The sequence below is a fragment of the Sprattus sprattus genome (assembly GCF_963457725.1).
Source record: "Sprattus sprattus genome assembly, chromosome: 8".
Classification (NCBI taxonomy): Eukaryota; Metazoa; Chordata; class Actinopteri; order Clupeiformes; family Clupeidae; genus Sprattus; species Sprattus sprattus.
In genome coordinates, this window is record NC_137927.1 from 9,016,319 (window position 1) to 9,038,226 (window position 21,908).

At 44.1% G+C, this 21,908-nt stretch overlaps 1 protein-coding gene across 1 annotated transcript in view; it reads left to right on the forward strand.

Moving 5' to 3' along the window:
• Nucleotides 1-3,019: 3,019 nt before the first annotated feature.
• The window catches only part of adamtsl5 (ADAMTS like 5), a gene marked incomplete at both ends in the record, with an annotated part of 32,491 nt that continues 13,602 nt past the window's right edge, over nt 3,020-21,908 (forward strand). The window contains 4 exons of the mRNA XM_080843368.1: nt 3,020-3,039; nt 10,431-10,503; nt 20,437-20,597; nt 21,240-21,300. Of these exons, the coding sequence (XP_080699494.1) occupies nt 3,020-3,039; nt 10,431-10,503; nt 20,437-20,597; nt 21,240-21,300 (315 nt within the window). The remainder of the gene's footprint in view (nt 3,040-10,430; nt 10,504-20,436; nt 20,598-21,239; nt 21,301-21,908) is intronic.

Consider the following 21,908-nt stretch of genomic DNA (forward strand, 5'->3'; position numbering starts at 1 on the left):
CCAGTGCTATCCAGTGCCGTCCACTGCGGTGGGGTGTAACCTTTGATGTTAATCAAAGACTTCTGCCATGTGAAACCACCAGTGAAAAAATGCACTGATGTAAATGATTACATCAAATCGCACATTTTTCATATTTCCTCTTATTTTCAGACTAAACGTGTGACGATACAATCTATGTTAATATGCTTCTACTTGTTGTTGTGTGCCAAGTCCTATTTTCTATAGGTGTTTCAAATCAAACATTTTTCACATTTCCTCTGATTTCAGAGTAAATGTGTGACGATAAAATATTTGTCTTTCTTTTGAGAAATACTGTTCATGTTTGGCATTTTGGTGAAGGCACTGAAGATAATTATCTATGTTTATATGCTTCTCCCTGTTGTTGTGTGCCAGGTCTTAGTTTTCCCTATGTGTTCAATCAGGATAGTGTTTATCAAGAACACAGATGTAATTTGGCTGGCTGTGGTATTGGTGGTGGTTGATATGGCACTGTGAGAGACGGCTTTTCTAAACCTGGTCGGTATGACGACATGAGGTGTGACCGTAAGTCCGCAGGTTCTTTAGAGATTTAACCTGAGTCGATAGATTCTTGAAGCTCTCAGAATTTGTTTGGTAGAAGGCATCTAGACAGGTGATATAGCAAACTACTTAAAGCTGAACTGCTAAAGCTGAAAGCCACAACACCAATGGAGTTTCCTTAACAGACAATGTTATCATCAAGGGTCTCTCTGTGCAGACAAGCCATATGTGTCTGTGACGTGGGTATGTAGAGGAGGCAATCTCGCTCCAAATCCCCTCACATTTAGTCACCTCCTGTGAGGCAGTGAATGCCCACAGATGCACTGTGAGCTCCATAGCCTGATTACACCTTAGCACAATAACAGGGCACTTACAGTGGAAGTGATTTCACTCCTCTTTCTGTTTCTCCAACAAAGTTCCCTCCCTTTGTCCATTTCTCTTTCTCTCTCTCCCTCTCTCTCTCTCTCTCTCTCTCTCTCTCTCAATGCACACTAAACTGTGTGTTGACACAACACTGACAGATGTTCAAAGCAACCTCCTTTTGAAGGTGTACATTATTGTATGAGATGTGTACCATTTACATTCCTCTGAACAACTCCAGAACAGCTACCCAGCATTTTGCTGTTATGCCTTCGTGTGGCAAAGTTAATAGCCTCAGCTTATACCTCCCTTAGCCTTTTTCACATCATTTAACATCATGTGTTACCACATTATTTAATGTAATCATTTAAAAATGGATATTCCAAAACAATATCTGAAATGATCATTCTCATAACTGGTGATGATGATGCTACAATTGCCTTTAGTGGAACTATGTAATGCCTGCTTTGAAGAATCTTGTTTTTTTTCCCTTCTTCTTTCTCTCATCTACTCCTCTTTCAGTTGGACACCTTTTATGTTTCTATTTGTATTTGACTTGTTTGCAATTAATTGCCAGTAGACGACAATTGCATGTTTAAAGGACCATGTCAGATATGATGCATATGTTGTGATGGAAAGTCCTGAAGCACAAGGCACACCTCCCCTCTCCTTCTGTCACACACACTTTTAGCACATTTTCAATGTGTCAATTCTCATTGATGTTCTGCTGCTGGCTTTGTTCATTTGCAGATTTAAAGCAGACCTTCCAGGATGCTGTGAGAATGGGAAACCGCAGCAGAGATACACCTCAATCGCTCACTGAAGCTTTGCCTTGTTTGCGTTGCAACTAAACGCAGTAGGCTAATATGTGTTGGTGCCCGCTTCGCCAATTATAGTACATTTACATGGTGTTCTTGAGATTGTTCGCTGTTAAAATCCCCTAGCGATTTCTGACACGCATTCCACGTCGATATCACTGGCGTTAGCTTTCTGGTGCCCAGTTTACAGAGGCACCGCGGAGCATTATCACCGTGGATTGGACGATAGTGCGTGTGGATGGGCGTGTTTACGGGACTGCCATTGGAATGCGGGCGCACTGGGGGCGAACTTCAGGTGTACAGACTCAAACACGCGCTCCTCACGGAAAACATCTCTAACTCACCGAAGACATGGTGGATGAATTGAAAAGGAATGGAAATCTGCGTGACATTGAAGTAGAGGGACTTAGTAGAGGGATTATTTGAAATGCTATAAAGTTATTGTGCACTTGTCGCTCGTTTGGTTTTATCAATTAATTTTTTTTGATATGTGTTCCACAAACAACCACACAGATTACTTGAAATCTCTTATGATTTTTCTATGATTACGATCTTGAAACGTTTTTGATGGTTTCTCTAAAAACACTGTGGTGTACATTGTCGAAAACAGATTGGTGAGTTTCAGTCTTCGCCTTCACTGAAAATAAAGTGTTTGGCTATACAGGGTAATAGATGGCAAATTAATATATTTCTTATAAATTCTTTGCCATCTTGCTCCCAGGTCAAAGCACAGCAGAACGAGCTCAGAAGTAGTCCTTCATAGAACTGAAACTGCAAGACGTATTGTGTCTCTCTGTAAGTAATTGGGTGTCTTCGTGAAGATCTAATTTGAAAACCTGAAAATAGCTGCTTGACTGTGTTTTTTGGCTGTAGGCTATCCGTTGCCATCATACCTGAACGCGGGTGTAAAGTGGACGTGCCTTGATTCATGCTCCACACATGATATGGGTGTCAGTGGCGTAGATGACAACTGACGTGCTGAAGAGGTGGACTTAACTTCGTCATTTGCTTCAAGACTTTGCCAATTTCCTACTGCTGGGATTTAAAAAAAAGCGTCTAACATTCATGATGGATGTGTTGTAGAGCTCATCTGAGACAAGCCAAACGTCAAGGCACTTCTAATTTAATTCCTCGTGGACCTAGGTGACACATCACAGTTCAAGAAGCATGGAAGTATTTCACCAAAAAATGTGCCAGCTTTCGAATGGATTATGTTGCCCACGGCGATGTGACCGTCACTGAAGTCCGCTGCGTCAGATGATGCAAACTCTCGGAGAACAGCTTTATCAAGAGGTTATTGTTATCACAACTTATGAAGAAAAATGTCAGCGCATTTTCACAGGTAAGCTACGACTGGCTAAAGCGCAGATGATTTAGTGATGTCTGTGGTTTATCTGAAACATTTAATTGGTTAACAAAAAAACTTGAAGTCAGTTAATTCTATCCAGTTCTTATTATGACAACCAAATTAATGTTTTTAATATTCGCTTCATAATTCAATTAGTAAGTGTGACCGCGTTGGCTGACATGAACGTGTTTGCGATGGATGGCGAGTGTCCAGAAGAAACAGATGTTTTACAGAAGTTGTGAAATCCTGTATTAGTCAACGCTTGTATTCACAAATAACGTCCTGTTAGAGTGCATGTTAAATTTTGGTCATGCTTAAGCCGTAAATACTTCAAACCACCCATAATTAACTCCGTGTTTCAACTATTTCGCAATCTGTTTTCCGTAGCTTGTGACAGCTAGGTGCATTGTATTGGCCCCCAGAACCCTTCCCTCCTAGTGTCAGATGGCTTGCTATTTATACCCAGCCTCATATTTATCCCATGATTTCATTTTGTCTAACTGGTACCTTAGGATCCATCCAGGAGCGGAAAGTTCTGTCTCCTGGTGATTAAGATTGGCAACGAGGTGATTCAATCTCATGGTACTGCGGTGTTTTTTTTTCAGGGGGTTAAGCATCAAAGGATTTAATTTGGCACTGTCCCAGCACCGTTTGGTGCTGTTTACATCTCCCGACTCAATGGGATTGCTGGTGACATGATTTGAATATATCCACATCATATCCATGGTGCCAGCTTGGATGGTTAAAATGATTATCTGATTGGGAATGTTTTCAGTTAGCTTTGAGTTTTTTGAAGGGATCCAGACTTGAATGTATGCCGTTCCGTAATGCCTTAAGCATCATTCGGATGAAGCCAGTGATCTCTGATGAAGTCATTCAGGCTGAGGTCAGAGACGAGCCTCGGTACCAAACGCAATCACAGACATCTTTGGAATTCCATCCTCTGGGCCTGGCGCTTGGCTTGTTAACACATGAAAGGTAATCAATACTTTAATAATGGCCAGGCAACCATCCCATAATATACCCCGTTGGCCTTGGAGTGCAAGAGGGCTGGGCTGCCTCTGGCTTGGTCTGGGGAACACACATCGCACATGTAATCTCTTAAGTGATAGGATGCCTGTGCTGAACTAATGTCTCCATATTTGTGGTCCAAGACCACTTGCTCCTGGCCCTAGAGGGAGATCCCAGACAATCTGGTTGAGATTTACCAGATTATTTTCCAAGATTTAAGAACCTTAAATGGCTCAGGCGGGATTGTGCGGTGGGATTGTTCTGAAACAGCCTTAGGCACCAGCTTGCCTTAATGTGCAATACCATATGAGTCATGACTTCCTCAAACAAAAACAGCCATCAATTATCAGAGGGACTGCGATCCTTGCAGCTAAATGCCCCATCCTCTATTCTCTCATTTAAAAGTCTGATCACAGCTGCCCACCCAGTATGCAGTCATGTGTGTTCGCATGTCCAGTGAAAGCTTTGAAGGTTGTTTACAGCAATATATATTCCATAAAAATGTGTCGGCACTCCCCTGACACTCACACTCAGTGAATCCTTGTCTCAGTGGAATTTATCCGGCATCAGACCCTTGTAGAGGACCATCATTCTTACTGGCAAGTCATCCAGGCTGGAATTGGTGGCTCAGATGGGTTGAAGTTGTTTTAATGAGGAGCTCTTTATTTCTAAGGACTATTCCTCATCACATCCCTATGCCTCGTCTCCAAGACCTCCTGCCCTCTGCTAATCCCTCACTCCATTGTGACATCAGCTCCAACCGCAAAATACCGCAGTCCCTCCTTCAAGACGTTTTTTTTTTTATTTCATCTAAACATCAGAAGAGAGGAGTGTGGGTGTGTGTGTGTGTGTGTGTGTGTGTGTGTGTATGCGTGTGTGTGTGTGTGTGTGTGTGTGTGTGTGTGTGTATGCGTGTGTGTGTGTGTGTGTGTGTGTGTGAGTGTGTGTGTGTGTGTGTGTGTGTGTGTGTGTGTGAGTGAGTGAGTGTGTGTGAGTGTGTGTGAGTGAGTGTGTGTGTGTGAGTGAGTGTGTGTGTGTGTCTGTGTGTTTGCTGAAGGGTGGATGCGAGTCATTCAGTTTGCTTCTTCCACGCTCCATCACGCGCCTCAGAGACTGACTTTGAGAGGTTTGACCTCTGACCTCTAGACGCAGGCTGTCCAGGCATGCTGTCATGATTGACGCTCAGTGAGAAAAGGTGCCGAAGGTTGAAAGTCGAGTGCTCACCTGCTCACCTGCTCACCTTCTCTGCCCCCGCCAAGAAGGAGCGAACCATCTCACTCTGCCCTTTATATGCCTGAGAAAAGAGAGCTGATTTCTGTGACGGTCCAGCACATTCACCAGACACTCCTCTGAAACGGGGATGTACTTAGGGAAGAGGGTTGGGAGGGATGGGGGTATGTGGACAGAAGCAAACCGAACACGTCATCCAGGAGGAGGCTGATTAAACCAAAGGGCTCTGTGGTGGTTGTACTCATGTCAAAGAAGCTCTTGTAAGTTCACCTGCGCTTCAGTCCCTTTGCTAATGACTTCGCACAGTGGCAACTCTGTTGTGCTGGTGTCCGCGCAGTCTCTCATCTGGCCGCATGAATCTTAAGTGAGAGTCGAAGTTGAGCAGAGTGTCCGAGCAGTCTCTCATCTGACCGCATGAATCTTAAGTGAGAGTCGAGGCAGAGTGACCTGACAGGAATGCCCACAGAGGCTTCAGGCTTTCTGGCAGCCTATCTGACGGGGGAAAAAAGGGTGTGTAACAGACCTTGACTTTGGTGTGGTATCAACCCCCCCCCCCCCCCCCCGCGCACACACACACACACACACACACACACACACACACACACTGCCTCACATCAGTTTTACTCGTTCCACAGAAGTCAACGACCGCGGCCACAAACCTCCAGAGCACGTATCTGAATCTTCAGGTGTGACGTTAAGCACAAGCTTATACCCTGATCCTTATGGCCCATGTGGAAAGCATTTACGCAAGGCAGTAAAATGGAGTTCATATACGCTGGTTTTTAAATTCAAATTACGTAAGTTCTCTGGTATTACTTTAGAATTAATAACCCCCCCCCATGGCCACAATAAAGAGTGGGAACCAGAATACCTCTTTTAAAAAGAGTACCGCAATTGTTTCATCTGTGTGAAACTCACTATCAAACAGCAACCCCCTCTAGGCCCCCCCCCCACACACACACACACACACACACACACACACACTCCTCATCCCCCCTCATACACACTTGCCACATGGGCTCTGTACATTTCCGAGGGAAGCTCTGTTGGAGCGATCATCTGTGTGCATGTGTGTGCTGGGCGTTCTGTGTATGACGACGGCCATGTGAGAGGAAGAGGGCCCCACAATGTCTCGTTGTGTAACTCACTCACTCACTTTCTGACTCTCACTCTGGCTCTGGAGAGTCGGGTCAGTGGGATACAACAGCCTTATCAGCTGAACTCATTAGTACACAAAGTGTTTCTCTCGTAACCGCTGGCATGTCTTAGAATATTTACCTCTGAGGCCCTCTATCAAACGACCCAGAGACTTGGAGAGATAAAGACAGGATGTGATGCAATGATATTTTTGAGGTTTTTTTGTGTATGTGGCCATAAAACACTGATAGTCATATCTACATGTTCGTGCCTGTCGGCATGTTTTACAGGAACCAAGACAACCTCTGGTGTGTGACTCAGTTTGTTCCTCTCTGCCTCCCTGTCACTTCAGGTGACATAGTTGGGCTGCACGGTACAAGCAGCTCTTCTCAGAGAGACCGTCATGCTTGGGCAGGGACGGCTTATAGAGACTCTATGACCCAAATGGGCACCGTGCTTTATAAGGCAGGCGAACCCAGTGTCCCATGCTGACTTGGCCAAAGAATGGTGGTTGGCATGGGTTCAGGGTCCCTAAAACTGGGGTGGACTGTTTAAAGTAAGAGTGGCCTGATCAGTGTGTGTGCGTGTGTGTGTGTGTGTGTGTGTGTGTGTGTGTGTGTGTGTACTGACATTGGTATGGGGCTTTTGTGCACATGAAGTTTCTTTATGAAGAGTGAAGGGACATTTCTTTAGGCAGTGTGTGTCTGTGTAAGATGGACAGGATGTGTGTGTGTGTGTGTGTGTGTGTGTGTGTGTGTGTGTGTGTGTGTGTGTGTGTGTGTGTGTGTGTGTGTGTGTGCGTGTGTGCGTCTGTGTGTGAAGGAGGTGGCATTTCCAGAATCTCTTTAAAAACACAACACAAAGCCTTTCGGAGAAGTCTGGGCTGGGGGATGAGTCAAACACGCGTGTGGTCTCCATGCTCTGCCTGGGCCGCTGTATCTAGCCCACAGGAATGCAGCTGAACCCAGACGGCCCTCACGTCACCCGCCCATCCATCCGCCACTCAAAGACTGCCAGCAGCGGTGATGGTTGAGGTGGTGATGCACGCAACACACACACACACACACACACACACACACACACACACACACACACACACACACACACACACGCACACACACACACACACACACACACACACACACATACACACACACACACACACACACACACACACACACACACACACACACACGCACACACACACACACGCACACACACACACACACACACACACATACTCTCTCTCTCATACACACACACACACACTCACTTAAATCAGCAGGCAGGGCAGGGCAACCTGGGGCAGTGTGTAATGATGGGAGATTTGGTGAACCTTAGAGGCTTTCTCTCTGGCTGTGGAAGTTAATGATCCAGGGCAAGGGCTGCATGGGGGTGGGGGGGGGGGGGGGGGGAGGGGAGGGGAGGGCATTCCTGACGATCAAGGCCCCATGGTCTGGCAGGTCCTTGACCTGGGGGGGGGGTATTTAGGGAGGAGGGGTTGAGGCCAGGGGGAGTATTTGTTGTGGGTAATGGAGGCCCTTGTGACCTTGGGGCCTGGGTGCTGTGTTAAGTGGGCTCTAAATGTCCGCCCCCTTCCCCTCACTGTTAAAAGGCTGTGTGTATATGTGCGTTGACTTTGTGTATGTGTGTTTATGTGTGTGTGTGTGTGTGTGTGTGCATGAGCCCATGAGGTATATGTGTTGAGCGGTGTATGGATAGGGGCCCCAGCCCTTTCCTCTCTTCCCATACAGAGGTGTGTTATGGGTGCGCGTGTGTGTGTGTGTGTGTGTGTGTGTGTGTGTGTGTGTGTGTGTGTGTGTGTGTGTGTGTGTGTGTGTGTGTGTGCCTGACTACATGTGAGATATGTGCTGACCTGTGTACAGTGTGGGGCCACATTTTAGTTTGAGTGTGTCAGTGTCTGTGTGTATGTGTGTGTGTTTGTTGTGACCTGAGGGATGGGCCACTGTGTTGGAGGAACCAGCAAGCGTACAACTGAAAAAGTCCCTGCCTCTTCCTTCAGGCCTCCCTCCCAAGGCACTTCTCCAAAACACATGAACGCGCACTGCCTGACCACCGCTGGAGGACGAGTCAATTTACTCATGTCTTATTCACGTCTCATTCTCATTCTCACAACTACGAAAATACACAAATAAGCTACATTTACATTTACATTTAGCCATTTAGCAGACGCTTTTGTCCAAAGTGACGTACAAGGGAGACATATACATGACCACATTTATAAAATGTCCCATTCAAACACAAGATAAATACCCTCAAACTACACTTGCTCACAACCACAATGCAGACACCAGGGAACACATTCACTGATAGATTGAATAGAAGGTACGTGTTACCATACCTACATAGTCTACTAGATTACACCTACAATGTAGCTAACATGAATGTTGGGCTAATACTGAAGTTAGCTGCATTTTCTAGCTCGCAGGAAAACAGCAACCATGGGGTCTTTTTAAGGTCCTTTTATGCCAAAAATGGTCTCCCTACACTGAGGTACAAACACCAACCTTTCAAATCTACTTACACAACGCTTGTCTACAGCGACTGCTGACAGCACAGAACGGATTCTCAGAACAGTCTTCTCTCAGCTTCCCAATACCTGTTCTGTATGCATTCCGTCAAGCACTTTGGGCTCCAGAAAGGTGCTTTAGAAATCAAATGTATTATTATTATTATCTTTAAAAAGCCATACTGATGTTGACTCCAGTTTGACCTCCTGCTTCATCCAAACTATTTTTAGTCTTAGCCTTTTTGTTGCTTCTGTCTTTCTTTTCTATTTTGGCTGCAATTTCTTTGCTATCTGTGTGCGACAAGCTCGCTAGCTTTAGCAATTTGTCTGCCTAGCCTTTTGGAAGACTCTGGTCACACGCAATCAGTGCATGGGCAGAACACACTCAGTTTGGCAGGTAGGCTGGTAGGTAGACAGGCAGGTAGGCTGGTAGACAGACAGACAGGTAGGCCAACCGATAATTTTACTTATTACACGGCTCTTCTTAATGCTGTAGAATGCTCCATTCACTTGAATGGGGCTTCCCAACGTTCTGCGGTCAACTATTTTCCGATAACTGACCGTTGCTATGGACTTAATGACCGCTGTCAAGGAAAGTGGCCTTTTTGCCTCTAATTCACGTCTTTCGTAGCACTCCGCAAGTAGTACGGTAACTTATCAATGGAGTTTCAGCGGACGGTTGAGCAGCTGTGTTCTAAAGAATGTTCAACTGTCTTTGAAGTTCAACGTCTTTGGCGAACTATTTCTCTCCTTTTAAACACTACGTATAGTAACAAATGCATTGTAAAAAGACACACGGTGTTAAGTAATTTGTTTGTTTTAGTTGTAACCGTATAATAAGCGGGATAATGTATAGAACACCGGTCATTGTCGGGAAAATAAGCCCCTTCAGGGTGAAGCAACACCCCTCCGCTTTCGCGTCGGGGTGCTGTTCGCCCTGTCGGGGGTTATTTTCCCGACAATGACCTGCGTTCTATACATTATCCCTTACTTAGAGTAAATTAAACGATTGGACAGGCTTTTAACAGTCCTATGACAGCCACAGGTGATCGATTATTTTATTTTTAATTTCAGAACGGTTGATGTATTTATTGCTATCAGGGTGTAAAGAGAGTTTCACTAAACTAATATAAATTGCCTACTCCAGCTTTAAAGAGCTCTAAATGTCCACCCCTTACCCCTCCCCTTCAAAGAGTGTGTTGTGAATTCTGTGTGTGAGCTGTGTGTGTGTGGGTGTGTGTGTGTGTGTGTGTGTGTGTGTGTGTCTGTGTGTGTGTGTGTTTTTGTGTGTGTGTGTGTGTGTATATGTGTGTGTGTGTGTGTGTGTGTGTGTGTGTGTGTGTGTGTGTGTGTGTGTGTGTGTGTGTGTGTGTGTGTGTCTGTGTGTGTCTGTGTGTGTTTGTGTGTGTTTGTGTGTGTCTGTGTGTGTTAGTGAGTAATAGACTAACAATGTTTGTTTTTTTCCCTCCATCTCCAGGAAGCTGTCTTTGTGCCAGACACTCACCTTCATCATTCTGCTGCTGTCACCCCTCTGCCTGTGGGCTCAGCACGTAAGACACACACACACACACACACACACACACACACACACACACACACACACACACACACACACCAACTCACACACACACACACACACACACACACACACACACACACACACACCAACTCACACACATACACAGACTCTCATCCAAGTGCCCAACAACAACTGAACTCATGGAAGCTTTGACCCTTAACCATTTCCTCTCACACACACACATCATTTTACACACACACATAATTGCACACACACACACAAACACACACACACACACACACACACAGGCGTTGTATGCATGAGGGTATCCATTGAGAGATTTGTTTTTGTAGTGTTTGGAGGACTGATGGCTTGACATTTGTTCCACTTCAAACACACGCGCACACACACACACACACACACACACACATACACACACACACGCACCCACACACACACCCACCAACTGCAGCGCTGTTGCTTTCCATCAGAGTATCATTCCATCTTTCAATACTTTTAGTGTGGTTGTCAGGGACAGCTTAAAGCGGGGTTTCCTTTCCACACAACACACATTCACACACACACACACACACACACACACACACACACACACACACACACTCACACACACACACACACACACACACACACACACACACACACACACACACACACACACACACACACACACACACACACACACACACACACACACACACACACACACACACACACACACACACACACACACACTCAGAGAGAGAAAGAAAGAAAGAGCATGCACACACATGCGAAAGAGAGACTGTGCTGTCTGCAAGCCTCCGTGTCTCCTGGGCTTCTATTTTAAGGCAGTGCCTTAAGGCCTTAATCTCCTCCCACCACTTGCCAGAAACTGACCTGTCTATAGTACTGAACAAAATCATTTCTGTTCATTGCTTGCTCATTTACATCACAAAAAGAGGTTTGTAAAATGTATATGGATAGAAGGCAAGAATGGAAAAGGCAATTCAAGGCTGTGTGATATGTGCAGAAGAGTGTGTGTTTGTTTATGTGATTATTTAGGTTGAGTAATCTTGACTCCCAAGCATGCAGTTAAGACAAAGATTTTTGAATACAAACCTCCTCTACTGTATGCCCTTTGGCTGAGACGTCCTCAGGTGACTAGCATACAGCTCATGTGGCTGTAATCTCCCATACTGCTGTTTCTGCTCTGAGTCTGTCTTGTCCGTGTGTCTGTAAAGGGCAGTTCTGCTGCTCTGGGCCTGTTCTGTCAGTGGTTCTGTAAAGGGCAGTTCTGCTGCTCTGGGCCTGTTCTGTCAGTGGTTCTGTAAAGGGCAGTTCTGCTGCTCTGGGCCTGTCCTGTCAGTGGTTCTGTAAAGGGCAGTTCTGCTGCTCTGAGTCTGTCTTTTCCGTGTGTCTGCAAAGGACTAAAAGACTGAACATGGGCTTACGGGAGCGACTGCTTTTATGGAGGTCAAGGGGTAAAGTCATGAATTCTGCTCGCCTGTTTGTCTGTTTTTGTGTGTGTGTGTGTGTGTGTGTGTGTGTAGGTGTGTGTGTGTGTAGTTGTGTGTAGTGCAATGAGGTTCCAACCAGGTCATTTGATGGATGGATCGCAGTCATCGAGGAATGCTCTACACTGTAAAAAAAAAATCTGTAAAAAAACAGTAAATTACTGGCAGCTACGGCTGCCAAACAAAAACCGCAAAATTAAAGTAAAACATCCTAATTCAAATAAAGTGCAAAAACCCTATATTTACAGATATTTCCATTTAAGGATTTGCAGAGAAAAACTGTTTTTTTTTATAGATTTTTCCTCAATTAATACAATCAAACACCATTAATAAAGTTACATCCCTAACAGTTTAGCAGAGAAAAACTGTTATTGTACAGATTCTTCCTAATTTATTACGAGCAAACACCTTTTATTAAGTTAGGGTACTAAAAGTATAGCAGAGAAACACTGTTATTTTACAATGTTTTCCTCGATATTTAAGATTAAAAACCTTCAATAAAGTGGCAGCCCTAACAGTTCAGCAGAGAAAAACTGTTATTTTACAGATTTTTGTATCTATTATTAATATCGAACACTTTCAATAAGGTGACAGTACTACAAGTTTAGCAAAAAATGCTGTTATTTTACAGATTCTTCCTAATTTATTACGAACAAACACCATTCATTAAGTCAGGCTTCTTTAATTAAGATTAAAAATCTTCAATAAAGTGGCAGCCCTAACAGTTCAGCAGAGAAAAACTGTTATTTTACAGATTTTTTTATTATTAATATCGAACACTTTCAATAAAGTGACAGTACTACAAGTTCAGCAAAAAATACTGTTATTTTACAGATTCTTCCTAATTTATAACGAGCAAACACCATTCATTAAGTCAGGCTTCTTTAATTAAGATTAAACACCTTCAATAAAGTGGCAGCCCTAACAGTTTTGCAGAGAAACACTGGTATTTTACAGATTTTCCCTCATTTATTACAATGAAACACCTTCAATTAAGTGACGGCAATTCACATTTAGCAGAGAAACTGTAATTTTCCAGATTGCTCCTACATTTTTATGATCAAACACATTCAATAAAGTGCTGACACATGCTCAAGATTGTAAAATGATGGTTTTATTTTGGAAGACAATTATTTCAAACATTGACTTGCAGGGTTTGTGATTGAAGAGTTTCAGGTGATGCAGAGTTTATTGATGGAGTACAGACGGGGAACAGGACACAAACAGAGTATACAAATCAACGAAAGGGTTAACAGACAGAGTTCTAACACAAAGATCTAGGAACATGAACTAAAGATCGCACAGAGTCTCACTCTGGCTACTGTGCGCAAGGGCAAAGAACAGAGGTACATGGCTACAGGCCGGACAAGACAGTCACATTACTCCCGGTGCCGTATGCACGGCACTCTGGATAATGCAGTCCTAAAAGTCTGCCGGCACCGAAATGGCTGACTCGGAAGCCAGCAGACAGGGAGCTTGCGGGGCTGGACGCCCACGGACAGAGAGCTTGCTGGGCTGGAAGCCAGCTGACAATGGGGTTGTAGTTGCCGGTGGCCGGAAGGCGGAATCCCAGGGACGTAGAGTGGGCCACAGATTTAGAAGACTTGGGCAAAGGTTTCACCCTTGTAGCGACGAGACCAAACACGGAGTGAGGGGAGTGCAGGTTATATATAGGAGTGAATCAGGTGTGTGTGATCATGTGATTTGGGACCTGAATGCAGTGCAGCTGGGATGGTGAATGATACTGATGACATGCAGCTGAGAGCATGAGTGAGAGTGAAACAGGTGTATGTGCTTGTGTGATTGAAGGGGGCGTGGCCGGAGCGGAGCTCAGCAGGAACATCACAATAGCCTCTACCCACAAAAGTTAAAACATTTGACTTCAGACTCATATTAAACTACATGGAGTGAGTCAGTCCATTGCAAAGTAATTTCCCCCTTGTCTCGTCTTTATTGTTCTGCATTGCTCTGGGCCAGCCAGATCCATGGTTAGGTCAGGTCAAAAGTATTGGGACACCTGATCATCACACATATATGAGTTTCACGCACATCTCATTCCAAAACTACTCTATAACAGTTGCCTCTCTTATAGGAAGTCTTTCCACAAGATTTTGGAGTGGGTCTGTTGGATTTAGTGCCCATTCAGCATTAGGGAATTTGGACAATGCTCTTGTGTGACTAGACCAGGCTTGCCGATGCCGTTAGAATGGGTCCCAAATATGTATAGTGGTGTTTAGTTCAGGGGTAGCTTGATTTTAACCGAATGAACAAAGTGAGTCTGTGACGGGGCACCTGTGTGACCCACCACTGCAGCCTGTAGGCTGCTGCTTTTGTGGACTGGGTGAAGGTGTTTTGGTGTGTGTGTGTGTTACATGTTTGATGTTCATGTCTTTGTTCAGTTAAAATCAGCACACATTCAATGTCTTGTCTCTGAAATTTTCTGTTTATTTAGTTTAACAATAATCATATTGTCATATTTCATACCGTTTGTCAACCGGTGTTTAGTGTCTAAGTTTGTGTTGTGAAGATGGCGCGATATATGGAGTTTATGTTTAATGAGATTTGGCTGCTTTATTATGTGTCGGCTATGCCGGCACCAAGCCTAATTGCTACCATGTGTAGTCTGTGTTTCCTAGTTGATTGGGAGTTTGATTGTTTAGGTATGGCTGCTGTGAGCCACAGGTGTTGGTGCCTTGCTGATTGACACACCTGAAATCAATGATTGGTATGAGCCAATTCAAGGTGCTTGTCAAGGCTACTTAAACTTACCTTTGTTCTTTGTTCAGGAAAGTTGCCAGTTTAATAGGACGTAAGTCCTTGGAGCTCTCACGATGGGCTAGTTACCTTGGTCCTTTTATTTGCTTTTGTTTTGTTTCGTAGTGAGAGTGATCGTGTTTAATAAGGACTCTCACTGACCAGTTAATGGTCCTTTTTATACATGTGGTCTTATGTGAATTGCTTATTTGTTGGTGGCTTCATGCATTTGTCCTTAGTGAAAACTGTATTTTTTATATTGATTTAGTATTGTCAGTGTTTTAACTGCCTTTGTGCCTTATTTGGGTTAATAAAAATACCCATCTTTCTAACATCTTCAACCTCCTGAGTCCTCTTATGAGTAACATCTTGCTCTAAGCGTGAAGGCTATCCCGACCTTTTACAGAGTCTTATCTTATCAGGATAACCCAATCAGCCAGCAAGATACGGGAACCTGTAACTAATATCATAGGTTGACTGACCTGTCAGTCTGACACAATGCGCGCACCCAAGACTATTTTGTTGCTATCATATGTCCATGGTTGCTATGGTAAACTCTGCTAAGTCTGTGCGTGAAAAACATAAACTAATACTTTCCTTGACTGGTCCACACATGTGTCAATCATGACTGTAGACCAATGAGATGCAAAGATATCCGAGTGCACAACAGAGAAGGTGGGATGTAATCAGTAATTCACGTGCATTTGTTTTGCCGTTTAGCCACGCAAGTTTTGACAGTTCTATAACGTAATGCAGGTGCACAACAAAACACATTTATTCTACATCATCATGGCTTCTAAAAATAAAACAGAGAGCCAGCCCCCAAAAAGATTGTTTTTATGGGGTAACAGTAGTATTGGAAGAGCTTCAACGGTTGGATGACGAGAAGATTGAAATAGAGTCTGGTATAATCAAAAAGCAGCAAAAGTCACGGAAGTGTATGGAGGGCTCACTGATTATTTATATTCTAACTTTTGATTGGGATGAGATATCAGTTCCAAATTTGTTCAAGTGATGGCATACCCTTGGGGGCACACAATTATATGACAAAACTGGGCATTTCTATTCATTTTCCTACTTACATCCACAGTAATCTAGATGTAAATGAAAAAAAATAGGGAGCGCCTACATTTTGGGAAGGTTATCGACATCTTTCTAAAATTTCAGATATCATATATGGTACTCATAGCTTGACGGGTACTCAATAACATCAAATTGAAATTTTCCACCATACTGTGCCTAAAACTCAAAAGTAAGCCTTTACATTTGGGCATGGAATTTTTAGGTCATTTAGGAAAAAACATCAAGGTTCTAACAGGTTAAATGAAAATGGGTTTGCAAAAATGTTTATGCTGAATTAGTGAAGAATTCACTGTAAATTTACATAGAATCATGCTAAATTGTTAGTATGTACATAAACCATAATATAATGAGCTACATATTAAATTACAGATTATCAGTGTAATTTTATTTACATTTGCATGTATTTCAGAAAAATGGAAAATGTATGTATAAATAATACAGTTATTTTCTGTAAAAAAAATTGAAATCCATGTAATTTGTCATTATTGGCATTATCCTTAAAATAGGAGTCGTGTTTTTAATTTATAGTTAACCTCCATTATTATATGTAGTTTTGTATACAATTTCAAAAAACAGAAAACCACTGTAAAAATGTAGAGTTATTAACTGTAAAATTAGGTTGTTTTTTTACAGTGTAAGTGTGTGTGTGTGTGTGCGTGCGTGCGTGCACATGCATGCTTGTGTTGATTTCTTGCAACACCTTTCCACGGCCCCAATGCTGTATACACCAGCTACTTGACTTTTTTTGGAAGGGTACCAATGATCCTGCGGAGATGGTTTTACCAGCCTACTGTTAGTTCATTATACAGTAATCACAACAACAGCCTGTACACAACAACAAGGTGGACAAACCAGTAGAGACACATCTGCTGTCCGTAAGTTTGAGTAATGACCAGGGAGAATGCGCTTTCATGGGGAGGTGTGATTTTTCCATGTTAAAGTACGCTTAAAGCTAATTGTGACTAGAGACTGTGTTTCTTATTAGACACACTCTGAGACCAACTCTGAAGCCGGCGGCGTGTTCTCTTAGCTAGCGGACCAGCCTCGGAAAACTGACTCTGAAGGCAGCGGAGTGTATCTTAGCTAGTGGACCAGCGTCTGAAACAGACTCTGAAGGTGGCGGCCTCTGAGACTAACTCTAAAGGAGGCAGCGTGTTTCTTAGCTAGCGGACCAGCCTCAGTAAAAGTGTTTTGCATGTATCTGTATAGTAGTCACATGATCAGTAAGGAATGCTAGTTCAGACAAACATTACAGTCCAACTCAACCCTTGACAACCCCACACATAGGGGACATCTTGCAGACACCACTGGCTGGCTCTGCAACCCTTTATTGCCCCTTTTAAACTTGTGAGCACTACCAAAGTCCTAAGAGCCAGATAACATCACTAAGGTTTTATTAGTATACAGTATTTATGATCTCCTGTAAATCTGTTTGCTGTACGTGGATGTTGATTCATGGCCTTGTGTCAGTACAGGAATCCAGAGAATGCCTTGAGTCTAAGAGGCCGGAATGGCTTTTTTAAAAATCGGCCTTGACATGAGGACATCAACACATGTCATACGGCTTTAAGTGGCTTACCAGGCTCTGTGTGTTAGATCCCTGACACACACTTCAGGGTTGTGGGTGTGTGGTTTAGTCTGTGCGGAAAGGGTTAATCTAGGATATAACAACTAGTGCTGTCTATGGCGGATACTGGAGTGGGAATGTTGCCAGGCAAAGACTACACCCCGGGGTAGAAACTTCTGGAACGTTTTTAGCAAATTGTTTGTTTTCCATTAAATCATTTTAATATTGCCTTCCAGTGATTTTTAACAAGAGATTGGTGTGCTGTATGAAAACACTTTGTTGTTTTATGGAGTTCAGAACTAAACAAATACTGTGGGGACTGTAGTCTGATGGTGACTGACAGGCTGACACACTGATTACACACTTGTGTATAATGTCTCTTTCTCTTTCACTCTCTCTCTCAGACAAACAAACACACACACACACGCACACACACACACACACACACACACACACACACACACACACACACACACACACACACACACACAGGGAAGGGCCCTAGGTAATATGCCTATATATTGGAGTGTCTGGGGGGGGGGGGGGGGGGGGGGGGGTTCGTGTGTGAGTGTATGACTGTGTCTGCCTGTCTGTGTGTGTCTGTGTGTGTCTGTGTGTCTGTGTGTGTGTGTGTGTGTGTGTGTGTGTGTGTTTGTGTGTTTGTGTGTGTTTGTGTGTGTGTGTTTGACGGGGTCTGCCTGTGTGTGTGTATGAGACTGTGCCTGTGTATGTGTGCGACTGTGACTGTGGTAGATTATGTGGTGGCTCGGCTATTTCAGATGGAGCCAGTGGATAAGAGGCCTTTCCATCAGATCTCACCCCCCCCCCCCCCCCCCCCCCATAATGTGTTTGAAGTGGGACCAAAGACCCGGGCTGCTGGGAGACACGCGCCAATGGAATCTAGTGGAACTATTAGCCCAGTGTCAGGATCACAGATCAAGCAGCAGCTCATTCTCACCGCTGCCTCAGAATGGCAATTTGGCCCGAGCCAGAGATCGGCCCTTTGGCCAGGATCGGAGATTGGCCTTTTGGCCGCAAGTAGAGATTGGCAATTTGGCCGGGGTTAGAGGTTGGCCGTTTGAACAGGGAGAGAGATTGTCAGTTTGCCCTTTGTTTGGCAGAAAGGAGAGGTCATGTCTGGGTCACAGGGGGGTATGTGTATTTGGTTATAGATGGGAGAGGCAGTCACTGGCCCTTGCAGTCCAGTGTTACAGGACAAGACCAGTTATACCCACTTAACAACCAGCACAGTCCAGTGATAACGGACTGTAACAACCTATAACAACCAGTTACAGGACAAGACCAGTTATACCCACTTAACAACCAGTTACAGGACAAGACCAGTAATGTTTAGTTTAGTTTATTAAAGATCCCCATTAGTCTACACCGTAGTGGAGACTATTCTTCCTGGGGTCCAGACAAAAGACATTACAATACAGATAAAAAAGTGCAGTACAGCATGATCATTGTTGGTGACCACAACACAGACTTAGTAAACAACATTTACATTAAATGTAAAATAATGCAAAAAACAAAAAAAACTGAGAATTAAAAACAAAACATTGAATGCCCACATAACAACCAACAGTCCAGTGTTTAGATTTACCTTTCTGACTTAATAGTACTACAAAGTAACACAATACATTCAAATATATAAAAAAAATGATTCATTGAAATAGAACAATTATTTTCAAAACCTTAGAAACAAACTTACACTCTTAAGAGAACATAACAAACCCAACCTAGAGCCGTGACCTAAAGCTTGCGCCCACAGATTGCGTGAGAGCTGGTGTCCCTCCGGTGAGTAATTGCTGGAGGCTCCTTCCACTGCAGTCACAGCTCTGAGTCTCTCTGGGTCAGCAGTGCCTCGCCGGCACACAGCTAGAAACGCTGGAGTTCCCACAGGCCGCGGTTCCCCTCACCAGAGGGGTTCTAGCCCACAGGCAGGTAATAGTGAGATAATGAGGTGGGGCTGAAGAGTTAGTGAAGGACACACTGGGAAAGGATGTGTGTGTGTGTGTGTGTGTGTGTGTGTGTGTGTGTGTGTGTGTGTGTGTGTGTGTGTGTGTGTGTTTGTGTGTGTGTGTGTATGTGTGTGTGAGAGAGAGAAAGGGTTTGTGTATGCATGGTCTTTCTGATTTCTGCCTGTGGTTTGTCACTGAAATGACACTTTAAAGCCATGTCAGAGATATGAGGCCATGTCAGAGATATGAAGCCATCTCAGAGATATGAAGCCATGTCAGAGATATGAAGCCATATGAAGCCATGTCAGAGATATGAAGCCATGTCAGAGATATGAAGCCATCTCAGAGATATGAAGCCATGTCAGAGATATGAGGTCATGTCAGAGATATGAAGCCATATGAAGCCATGTCAGAGATATGAGGTCATGTCAGAGATATGAAGCCATCTCAGAGATATGAAGCCATGTCAGAGATATGAGGTCATGTCAGAGATATGAAGCCATATGAAGCCATGTCAGAGATATGAAGCCATGTCAGAGATATGAAGCCATCTCAGAGATATGAAGCCATGTCAGAGATATGAGGTCATGTCAGAGATATGAAGCCATATGAAGCCATGTCAGAGATATGAGGTCATGTCAGAGATATGAAGCCATATGAAGCCATGTCAGAGATATGAAGCCATATGAAGCCATGTCAGAATAGTGGCCAGTAGTGATTTATCTCTCATGTTACACTGGCACCATTTCTCATATATATTCTTTTTCAGCATGATGTACGGGCATTACATTTAATTCTACTGATGTCTTTCCATCTAACTTCTTGTCTTATCATCTGTCTCTCTTCCCACCTCTCTCTCTCTCTCCCTCTCTCTCTCTCCTCCCACCTCTCTCTCTCTGTCTCTCTATCTCTCTCCCTCTCTCTCTCCATCTATATCTCTCTCTCTTTCTCTCACTCGCTCCCTCTCTCTGTCCATCTCTCTCTCTCTCCCTCTCTCTCTCTTTCTCTCTCTCTCTTTCTCTCTCTCTCTGTCTCTCTCTCTCTCTCTCTGTCTCTCTATCTCTCCCTCTCTCTCCCTCTAGTCCCCCTGGGTGTCGGCTGGGGGGTCGGTGGGTGCCCCTCGTGGGCGTGTGCGGCGGCAGCTGCACTTCAGGAACGAGTGGGCGGGGTGGAGTGTCTGGTCCGTGTGCTCCCGCAGCTGCGGGGGAGGGGCTTCAGTCCGTACTCGCACCTGTATCACCAGGTGAGAAAACACACGCACACACACACACACACACACACACACACACACACACACACACACACACTCCAGACTCATACATACAGTAGCCTAAAAACTGGTCATGCGCACTCGCAGACTTCCATGTATACACACAGTAAACCACATACACATTGGTATCACCAGGTGAGAGCATGCATAGAGGCAATCACAAATACACACACACGCACACACACACACACACACACACACACACACACACACACACACACACACACACACACACACACACACACACACAACACACACACACACACACACACACACACCTGGATCTCCAGAAAATGAAAACACACACCCATGTGGATCCCATGCCAGTCTCAGCCCTAGACACAAGTCTCCTATAGAGAGCAGGTGCTTGACTTTACCTCTACACAGCGTGAGAGAAATGAAGGCCTCTCGGTGTCCAGTATCAGTTGAAATTAGACGTTGTTCATACAGAGGTTTTACACCTCTTGTCATTCAAAGGGACACAGCAAAGCTTCTCAGAGAACACAACAGAGAATAGCGACATGTTTACATATCATTTTTTGTCCCTAAACTGATAGCCTTCTTTAACAGACCTGACTCTAAGCCTCTGTCATTGATTCTTGTCTGCTGTTCTAGAAACCCAGTTGGAGGCCCGTGTGTGGGAGACCCCCGACAGTACAAGATCTGCAACAGCAAGGTGAGAGAGTCACACTGGACCTGTGGGTCTGCCTTCCATCGGCTTCCTGTCCTATTGGAGTGCTCCAGAATAGGGAAATGTAGGTTTTTTTAAGGTGCGGTCCCCTATTGTAAGCTAATACACTTTTCGTCGAATTCTGCAAATTGCTCCACGCGGTCCCCGAGCTGTCAGATTTGTGTGCACGCTCAAAAAAACACAATTCTAGCTCTTTAAATGGAAAACAAACTAAAGGGCTTGGACTAAGTTGTTCACTATTCCAGTCAATTAACACGATGCATCCTGAACATGTAAGGGAGGGGTGTTATTTGATTGGAAGCTCAGATATCAAAAAACTTTCGGAAGATTTGCAGACTCTAGCTTTTTCGGCCACTTTAACTGTATGATTTGGAAATAAAATGCAGACTTTCTCTTGCAGTCTTTGCTCAAGCTGTAGTGAAGGATGCTTCTGTTGTGAAAAGGACGGTATAGGAAAAATCGGTCAAAGCTTGTGTTCTCACAAATACAGAAACTGTATACTGCAACATCACATGGATTAAATGTTTGTGGACTAGCCTTGTAAAACGCATGTGCTGTATCATTTGGAAACTGATATACCCATTAGAGAAGTG